This window comes from Amphiura filiformis, chromosome 19 (assembly GCF_039555335.1).
Source record: "Amphiura filiformis chromosome 19, Afil_fr2py, whole genome shotgun sequence".
NCBI classification, from domain to species: domain Eukaryota; kingdom Metazoa; phylum Echinodermata; class Ophiuroidea; order Amphilepidida; family Amphiuridae; genus Amphiura; species Amphiura filiformis.
Genome location: NC_092646.1, coordinates 32764457 through 32775492, shown reverse-complemented (window position 1 = coordinate 32775492; position 11036 = coordinate 32764457). Strand labels below are relative to the sequence as shown.

Sequence of the window (11036 nt, the reverse complement as noted above, 5' to 3'; positions counted from 1 at the left end):
TCTTTGTCTTCAAGAAGTCACGTATATTGTCGAGTATATTGATAATAATCGTATGAAACTACATATTATCATATGGATTCCCCCTTTCTTTTTCCCTTCCCCCCCCCCCCCCCTTTCCCCCTCTTTTTCCTCTCTCTGTCTCTCCATTCTTTCTCTTTTTACCCTGTACTAGGGGGTCGGGGCCCAAATAGACAATTTTTGCCAGGCTTATTGAGTACAAATAATCGTATGGTATTACATATCGTATGGATTCCCCATCTCTCTTCCCCGCCTCTCCCCCTCTCTTTCCTCTCTTTTTTCCTCTCTCCCCCTCCTTTTTCCTCTTTTCCCCTTGCACTAGGGCGCGGGCGCCCAAATAGGCAATTTTTGCCAGGGGTGCAGCTACGCCACTGTGTTGAAGTGGACAATACGCTTGTATTGTAAGATCTTGTAAGTTCTACAGAGTATTCGCCGTAGAAGTACTAGTGTAGAAGTGAGGATATAACAGGGTTAAGGAATCGGATATCAACGTTTGCACAGTATTTTTTATGGGATATGAGAGCACATCAGACATATCGAATTGCATTCTTGATACAAAAAATGTCCTTCTGATCTTCTGATATCAAATATATTTTTATTTTTTGAAATTCGCGATATAATACAAATTTAATGTAAATTATTAAAATTTGTTATTTTTGATTTATTGTCTGAAGATCATATGCATGTAGTCTGGATACGGTCACTGAATTAACTATTATACCTTAAGGGCTTGAGTATGAACGTTTTTATAGTATCATGAGAGCCCATCAGACATATCGAATTGCATTCTGAATACGAAGAATATCCTTCTGATATCAAATAATTTAGATTTTTTGAAATTCGCGATATAATACATATTATTAAAATTTGATATTTATATTTTATATATTTATTAAATTTTTAATATTTAGCCATCCTGGTGGTAAACTTTATAAATCTAATGATATGTATTTAAAGTGTATGAAGCTTTTTATGTTGATGAAGTGAATCCTCTAGCTCGGCCCTCTATAGTCTATACTATACTATACGCAAAAAATAGTGTAACCTTAAGGGGTGGGGTATGAACGTTTGGACAGTATTTATTGTGGGACATTAGAACACATCAGACATATCGAATTGCATTTTGAATACGAAGAATGTCATTCTGATATCAAATAATTTTGATTTTTTGAAAATCGCAATTTAATACACATTTTATGGCAAATCATTAAAAATTGATATTTTTGATATTTAACAGTACTTGAAGTAAACTTTATAAATCTGTTGATTTATACTTAAAGTGTATGTAGGTGGGATGAAAAGCCGACGATCAATTGAAACTTTTGACCTTTCGTATTGAAGATATGGATTTTTTTTCCCCAAATACCAAAAAATAATTAGGTCTTTTGGGGAAAAAATCCATATCTTCAATATGAAAGGATGAAAGGTCAAAATTTTCAATTGATCGTCGGCTTTTCCTCCCAGCTACATACACTTTAAGAATATGTCATTAGATTTATAAAATTTATTTCGAGGACTGTTATATTTCAAAATGTGAAAAATATCAAATTTTAATAATTTGTCATAAAATTTGTATTATATCGTGAATTTCAAAAATCAAAATTGTTTGATATCAGAAGGACATTCTTCGTATTCAGAATGCAATTCGATATGTCTGATGTGCTCTAATGTCCCACAAAAAATACTGTCGAAACGCTCGAAACGCTCATTCCAGACCCCTTAATGTTGTTTCTAAAATATTTTACGCGATTGGTCACACGATTAAGAATATTACAATATAAACCAAACGGCTCGTAAGACATCCATTCTCATTATTTTGTCACGTGACATTTTTTTCTGACCTAACCAAATAGCTACATAAAATGTATAGACCTTGAAAGTCATGTGCTGCACGATTTAGAGCTATTTAGGGACAGAAAAAATTGCTGTATTTACGCGATTACGAACACAGCACTAAAACACAGCTGATGTCGCCCTCATCGGATTCGGAGCGTGTACGGCAAGCCATTGTGGTCATAGCGTGCAGGTAGGTACGCGCAGCTTATTTAAAGCTACGTACAGCCGTTTGACCAATCAAAATCGAAAATTTAATCACATGGCTGGGTCTTTACCTGCGCGTGGCATAGTGTAATTTATCCTCTGTGACAAATATTACGTTGTTAATTTTTGTAAGTGAAAATATCTGTAGTATATCAGCAATGAAATGGTATAGGTGCTATGTAATATTTGAAAAGCATGATGATTGTTCTAGTTTACTCTGTCCACACGAGCAATATCTTTACACAACACTTTACATCAGTAGTAGTTGTTGTTTGACCTTCAGATCCCCTGCACTGCTTTATGCAGTGACCACAAGACACATGGTAAACTTGCAAACACTTTTAGTGCTATCTTTCCTCTGTCACAAATGTTACGTTTTTTGTAAGTGAAAATTTCTCAAGAATATAAGCAATAAAATGGTATATATAGGTGCTAAGAAATATCTGAACAGAATGACTCTGTCTATATTAACACAATTAAACTACGGGCTACAGTGGCAATGTCTTTAATCAGTGCTTTGCATCATAGTGGTTGTTGTTTGACCTTCAGAAACGCATGCACTGCTTTATACAGCCCGGATATAAAGTATGCCATTAAACACGGTGTAAACTTGGGAACACTCATGATAATAAATATGCTTTGTGTATCATTTTAGCCAGACATTAGCAACATGTTTTTGGCACATGCTGTGATTTGACCTTCTCGTTTCTAATTCCGGAAATTAATTACAAGATAATAATTGTGAAAGAGGATAGCTAGCACTATACTACGCGCAGCTAACGACCCAATCACGTGATTAATATTGACGATTTTGATTGGTCAAATAGCTGCACGTAGCTTTAAGCTGCGCGTAGGTACCTGCACGTTATGACCCCAATGGCTTGCCATAAGCGTGTGACGACCATCACGTCAAACCATCCCACGGTTCCCACCCGCGTAACGTTTTTAATCTACGATGCCTCTGGACTATGTGCCTCCACCATTCGAAATATTTTCACAAACCTGCTACGATACGTTTCAGAACTTCAGATTATGGATTACGATACGTTTCAGATTCACGAAGTTTGGATAGTGCTCTACTTAGTAGTCCTACATGTATTGATAGTACTATGAACTAGAAGAGGTATATTGTATCTACATTGTATACTAGTATAGCGAGGTATGTGCACCCGTAGACCTGCCTGCATGCCTTCGGTCCTATCCTTCAACATACTGACATTTACTGGATAATGTCAGCTAATGTCATGATGTTAATTAAAGATACCGAGTTACAGTTACTGGAACGGGGTCCACCCGGGTATGTGCCGGGGTATGTGCATATCCTCGTGTATGTTTTATTTATATGATTGTGTGTTTACGTGCCTCACTAAGTTAGTCCGGTTCTATACTGTATAAAGCTTAATTTCTACTCCCCGTGCTAAAGGGTTAAATTAAAAATAAAATAAAGACAAACATATAGGGGCGAAATAATTAAAAAGCAAGACCTTAGCTTCTCATTCATGATACAAGGAACATGATAAAAATATAAGGGAGCATGCCCGCTACAAAACTAATTAATTAAAAATAAAACAAAGCAAAACATAAGGGGGCGAAATAAATGAAAAGCAAGACCTTATCTTGTCAAACATGATACGAGAAACATGAAAAAAATATAAGGGAGCATGGCCCCCACTTTGTTTTCAGCCATCTATAATTTTTTTTATTCTTATGTTTTATATTAAAGTGTTGTGTTTGGGTGCTGTATTTGCAAACACAGAATGGAATTTTTTTCATTCTTATGTTTTATATTATAGTGCTGTGTTTGCAAACAAGGTATGGATTTTTTCATTCTTATGTTTCATATTATAGTGCTGTGTTTGAGTGCTGTGTTTCCAAACACCGCAGGCAAATTTTTCATTCTTATTCTTATTCTTATGTTTTGTAGTATCATGATTATAGTGCTGTGTTTGAGTGCTTTGTTTGCAAACACAGCAGGGAATTTTTTCATTCTTGTATTTTATATTATAGTGCTGTGTTTGAGTGCTTTGTTTGCAAACACAGCATGGATTTTTTTCATTCTTATGTTTTATATTATAGTGCTGTGCTTGAGTGCTGTGTTTTCAAACACAGCAGGCATCTTTTTTTCATTCTTATGTTTTCTATTATAGTGCTGTGTTTGAGTGCTGTGTTTGCAAACGCAGCACGGATTTTTTTAATTCTTATGTGTTACATTATAGTGTTGTGTTTGAGTGTTGTGTTTCCAAACACAGCAGGCATTTTTTTCATTCTTATGTTTTATATTACAGTGCTGTGTTTAAGTGATTTGTTTGCAAACACAGCAGGGAAGTTTTTCATTCTTATGTTTTATATTATAGTGCTGTGTTTGAGTGCTGTGTTTGCAAACACAGCATGGCTTTTTTTTTTTTCATTCTTATGTTTTATTTGATAGTGCTGTTTTTGCAAACAAAGCACGGAATTTTTTTCACTCTTATGTTTTATATTATAGTGCTGTGTTTGAGTGTTGTGTTTGCAAGCAAAGCAGGGATTTTTGTAATTCTTATGTGTAATATCACAGTGCTGTGTTTGAGAGCTGTGTTTCCAAACACAGCAGGCAATTTTTTCATTCTTATGTTTCCTATTATAGTGTTTTGTTTAAGTGCTTTGTTTACAAACACAGCACGGATTTTTTTCATTCACATGTTTTATATTATAGTGCTGTGTTTGAGTACTTCCAAACACAGCAGGCAATGTTTTCATTCTTATGTTTTATATTATATAGTGCTGTGTTTGGGTGCTTTGTTTGCAAAATTTTTTCATTTTTCATTCTTATGCTTTATATTATAGTGCCGTGTTTGAGTGCTGTGTTTGCAAACAAAACACGGATTTTTTTAATCGTATGTTTTATGTTATAGTGCTGTGTTTAAGTGTTTGCAAACACAGCAGGGAATTGTTTCATTCTCATGTTTTTTTATCATAGTGCTGTGTTTGAGTGTTGTGTTTGCAAACACGGCATGCAATTTTTTCATTCTTATGTTTTATATTATTATAGTGATGTGTTTGAATGCTGTGTTTGCAAACATAGCATGACATTTTTTTGCATTCTTATGTTTTATATTATAGTGCTGTGTTTGAGTGCTGTGTTTGCAAACACAGCATGGATTTTTTCATTCTTATGTTTTATATTATAGACTAGTGCTGTGTTTGAGTGATGTGTTTCCAAAAACAGTAGGCAGTTTTTTCATTCTCATGTGTTTGAATGCTGTGTTTGCAAACATAGCATGACATTTTTTTCATTCTTATGTTTTATATTATAGTGCTGTGTTTGAGTGCTGTGTTTGCAAACACAGCATGGATTTTTTCATTCTTATGTTTTATATTATAGACTAGTGCTGTGTTTGAGTGATGTGTTTCCAAAAACTGTAGGCAGTTTTTTCATTCTCATCTTTTATATTATAGTGCTGTGTTTGAGTACTTTGTTTGCAAACACAGCAGGGATTTTTTTCATTCTCATGTTTTATATTATAGTGCTGTGTTTGAGTGCAGTGTTTCCAAACACAGTAAGCAATTTTTTTCATCTTTATGTTTTATATTATTATGCTGTGTTTGAGAGTTGTGTTTCCAAACACAGCAGGCAATTTTTTCATTCATATGTTTTATATTATAGTGCTGTGTTTGAGTGTTGTGTTTGCAAGCAAAGCACGGATTTTGGTAGTTCTTATGTGTAATATCACAGTGCTGTGTTTGAGAGCTGTGTTTCCAAACACAGCAGGCAATTTTTTCATTCTTATGTTTTCTATTATAGTGTTTTGTTTAAGTGCTTTGTTTACAAACACAGCACGGATTTTTTTCATTCACATGTTTTATATTATAGTGCTGTGTTTGAGTACTTCCAAACACAGCAGGCAATGTTTTCATTCTTATGTTTTATATTATATAGTGCTGTGTTTGGGTGCTTTGTTTGCAAACACAGCAGGGAATTTTTTATTCGTATGTTTTATGTTATAGTGCTGTGTTTAAGTGTTTGCAAACACAGCAGGGAATTGTTTCATTCTCATGTTTTTTTATCATAGTGCTGTGTTTGAGTGCTGTGTTTGCAAACACGGCATGCAATTTTTTCATTCTTATGTTTTATATTATTATAGTGATGTGTTTGAATGCTGTGTTTGCAAACATAGCATGATATTTTTTTCATTCTTATGTTTTATATTATAGTGCTGTGTTTGAGTGCTGTGTTTCCAAACACAGCATGGATTTTTTCATTCTTATGTATTATATTATAGACTACATAAACTATGTATTTTTTCCGACTCCATCAGTTTTACTTTGTGAAGGAACTTTTTTTTTTAATTCTTGGTCATTTGTCGGTTTGAAATTCTCACTGCACGGATTTCTAATCTCACTGCACGAACGTGCCAAGAGACACGTTAAAATAACCCCTGCCCATATAGGTTGATACCATGTTAGCACATAGTTAGCGCCCTCTACTGATACTTTGCATCAAAGTTTTTTTGTTCACAATTCATTTTGCATGTTTACAATCACGTCTTTATTAAATCGTTACCATTAATATAAATTGTATTCATCGCGCCTGCGTACAATAAAATATCATTTACTCCTGCTTGAATATTGCTTTTATTATTAAACCCACACTGGATCACCTCACTCTTTGTGATAAGCTCATACCAGGGAAGGCATAATTTCTGCTCATAAGGTACTTCTGTCTGTCGCAATGGAAACCACGTCAATGACTACATTTACTACGAACGAACTGAACATATGCTTTAATGATGACGAACTATGGCGTAATACATCATGTTACGAAATGTGTATAGCGGGGAAGGCCATCCCGATGAACTACTACCATTTTCCACCCGAAGAATTATTGGACGCATTCTATAAGCAACATAATTATGTTCTGAAATTTTACTTGTCTCCGCTTGTTGCGCTTTTGGGGATCCTGATGAACTTGTCTTTTCTTTTTGTGTTAGCTCGAGTGCGTGACATGCGAACAGTGACTAATGTTTATTTGGGGAACCTGGCCGTTGCAGATACAATGTTTCTAATCGCATCTGCTGTTGACTTACTTAGAACTTGGAAAAGTAATACCGGCTTGTTACTGAACCACCCATACTATACAAATGCGCAATGTATATCGTTTAATTTGTCGATAAAACTAACATTTTACGGATCAGTCTGCATGATCACTCTTGTGGAATTTGAACGATACATGGCAGTCTGTCATCCGCTGAAGCACCGTATGGTTAGTGGCAAGAGATACACAATAACGGTTACCGCAGTCACCTGGATAGTTGCTGTTATCATGGGTACTTTAGGTTGTTTGAACACTGTAAAATCAAGTTCATGGTGCTTTCTTTGGCCACCTGGGCTTAAAGAGATGGCATATGTTTATATCGGAGATGACCGAACCGTTTGCGGTCCATTGAGCCCAGTTTGGGAGGCCGTAAGTGAATGGATGCAATCAGCATTCTTTATTGCTAACTTGTGTCTTAACATTGTATTGTACTGCTGTATCATAAGGCGTCTCGGTAAGCGCAGTGTTGGTGGTGAAGAAAACCAGGAAAGACAACGTGAACTGCAACGCGTACAAAATCAGGTAGCAAAGATGTTAATCATCAATGGGGTCATATTCTTTACCTTGATGATCCCATATGAAATTAACACTTTCGTCAAGTTCATGTGGACCGTTACCTGGCATCTACGTGGCACTAAAGAGGCCACTGCAATTCGGAACTTGGAATTTTACGGAACTTGTCTTCGGTTCATCAATTCCGCACTCAATCCTGTTATATATGGACTTAGCAATTCGCGATACAGACAAGCTTACCGGAAAGCTTTTGGGTGTACTCGAAAGGAAAGAAAACAACCAACTAGTGTTGACCATAAGGCGGCTGTTCCGACCGTTTCAACAAAAACATAGAATAATCATTGTGTCTGTGTTAAGAGTCATCTTGTGAATATTGCATTTTAGCTTATAATCATGTACTTGTTTTTGTCTTGTCATGTGTGGACATGCATATCATATCCTGGATATGGTAAATCGGTGATAATTAATGTTTTATTCATTTCGTGATCAAAGTGGCAAAACGAAAAAATATATCTTCTTTTAATTATATCAGCAACACCTTTCTAGATAATCAAGTGTTTGCTTAGAGATTAAGACAATAAATACTGTGTTATGTTAATAAGTTAAACTTCGTGTCGTTTAGGCCAAAACATAGTAGGTCTCAGAGCTTGCGTAGATTTTTAAAATACAATGTGGAATATGGCTTTTTCCCTTCCCCTCCCCTCAGTTAACATAAGCTTGATAATTGATAAAACATACATTGCTATATACACAATGAAATATGTCTAACAAAAGTCTTTTCAAACATTTTTGTTTTTAGTTCGGAGAAATATAAATTGGCCAATATCTCCTACGCATGCGTTAGCTCTGGGACAAATGTTGCCTGATGTTATTCTTTAATGTCCGATAACATTTTTCTTTTTCAAGTTGTATATAGATACATATTGTATAAAAGTAAATTTCCCGAGTAGGCATATTTTTCATCATATTTTGGATTTCAGCAGTTGGCTTAGTAAACTTATATTGTAACTGACGGATTTCCAAACCACCGTGAGAAACTCGGGGTTATATCTCATTGTTTTATTAATTGGTTTTAATTTCACTATTTTTCACTTCCAATTACCAATGTCGAAGCACAAGTCCTTTGACATAGACAACCAGGGTTACTGACCACACGATGTGTTGAGCCAAATTTTGCCCGCTACATTTGACCGTTTCTTGTGAATGGTTAAGGACAAAAAATAGTGAATTTTGGACATTGCTTCCCCGCGTCTTTCGGTAAGTTGCTGCACCATAGAAACCAATGGGAAAGAGGAAATAATTTCGATCATTTGACCCACACATCGGACTATAAATTGTGTTAACCCTGTTGCAAGCAGACAATTAAACGTGATCGTTAAAATTAAAACTGTGATTTTGAGAAAACTATGACACGTAACCCGGACGATTTTCTCATTGATGTGGGACGAATATTTTATTACCTAACCATGTTCTTAGTTTACAAAGCCAACAACATGCCATACAATGTTAGTGGCCAAGTTCTGTCAAATCCAAGCTATGATGCAAAATGACTCAATTTTATTTCTAATTTTATTACTAACTACAGGGTGTACCAAAAAAGTGGACCCCTACACAATAATGAAATGCAATTGGTTCTTGTTCAAAAACAAAAATCTTGTAAAGTTATATTTATGTATTATTTAAGGGATCTGGAATGAGCGTTTTGAGAGTTTCGACAGTATTTTTTGTGGGACATGAGAGCACATCAGACATATCGAATTGCATTCTGAATACAAAGAATGTCTTTCTGATATCAAATAATTTTAATTTCTTAATTATTAAAATTTGATATTTTTCACATTTTTGATATAAGAACAGTCCTCGAAGTAAATTTTATAAATCTAATGATATATTTTAAAGTGTATGTAGCTGGGAGGAAAAGCCGACGATCAATTGAAAATGTTGACCTTTCATGTTGAAGATATGGATTTTTTCCCAAAAAGACCTAATTGTTTTTGGTGTTTTGGAAAAGAAAATTCATATCTTCAATACGAAAGGTCAAAATTTTCAATTGATCGTGGGCTTTTCATCCCACCTACATACACTTTAAGTATAAATCATCAAATTGATAAAGTTTACTTCGAGTACTGTTAAATATCAAAAATATCAATTTTTAACCATTTGCCATAAAATGTGTATTACATTGCGAATTTAAAAAATCTAAATTATTTGATATCAGAAGGACATTCTTCGTATTCAGAATGCAATTCGATATGTCTGATGTGCTCTAATGTCCCACAATAAATACTGTCCAAACGTTCATACCCCATCCCTTAATTGAATATTCCTCTATACCTATACAATGTATATAATATAATATAATATAATATAATATAATATAATATAATATAATATAATATAATATAATATAATATTATATAATATAATATAATATAATATAAAATAATAACAATATTAAATATTCAAAATAGAAATAATCAACATAGAATCAACTGTCGAACACGCAATAATTCACCTAAAATTATGATAGTAACTAGGCTATACTTGATAAGTGCATTTATATTTGTCTTTGGACTTTTCAGTGCGACTTTAGAATAACAGCTATATGAAACTGTCAGAATATGTAGAGACATTGCGATTTCCAAACGCAGACATCGGACGGACGTTGATCTATTCAATACCACTCTCCTATATCGAAGCGAGGTCACGTATTTAACCAGTTTTGAAGATTTTCTACGTTTGAAATTAACGTAGATACATCGATGAAAATGCACAAAATTTGCCCATTTCACATTATGTTAAAGACAGTCAAGGATAATCAACATACGAAGGAAAGTCGAATTATTATTATGATCCTTTTTGTTTGTAACAAATCATTATAATAAAGCTACAGCGATGTGTTAAAAGTTGACTAAATTTAAACGTGGTATCCATACGCAGAGATTGTCCATTGAAATGTGTGTGATACTTTGCGTTTAAAAAATAACATTGCGATTTCTCATTTTGGACTCAACGTAGCATTAAAACGTGCGTTCCACGTTGAAATATGCTGATTTTACCTCATGTCTAGGTAAATGAAACGTAGAGAACGAGTGTTTCCCTACGAATGTTATAATCAAAATACCATGTGTTTTTTGTACAGGTGAGGGGTGGGGCAATAATTTTGTGTATCCTCGGGGTGGTGAATTATTATGGGGGGAGCAGATTGGCAGGTCAAAAAAAGGGGGGCAAGTATTCTTTGGCAGTGCCCCCCTAAATATTTTTCTTTTCCCTTTTTGCCCCCCCCCACTTTTGAGGCCAAAAAACCCCACCAAAATTACGTACATTTCCACCTTTTGCGACAATTTTGCGCAAAATTGGTTGATTCCCCCCCCCTGCCCTCCCCCCCCCCACC

General features: G+C 34.7%; 1 protein-coding gene across 2 annotated transcripts; it reads left to right on the top strand.

The window, feature by feature from the left end:
• The first annotated feature begins 2962 nt into the window (after positions 1-2962).
• On the top strand, positions 2963-9405 carry LOC140141192 (growth hormone secretagogue receptor type 1-like). Of its 2 annotated transcripts, XM_072162988.1 has the most exons (3): positions 2963-3217; positions 3852-3870; positions 6714-9405. In XM_072162988.1, exon 3 carries the CDS (start codon positions 6767-6769, stop codon positions 7973-7975), a length of 1209 nt encoding a protein of 402 aa, XP_072019089.1. In that variant the 5' UTR covers positions 2963-3217; positions 3852-3870; positions 6714-6766; the 3' UTR covers positions 7976-9405. The 2 variants fall into 2 exon arrangements, with proteins under 2 accessions (XP_072019089.1, XP_072019090.1); XM_072162989.1 differs by lacking the exon at positions 3852-3870 and having other exon boundaries at positions 2963-3181.
• The last annotated feature ends 1631 nt before the right edge of the window (positions 9406-11036 follow it).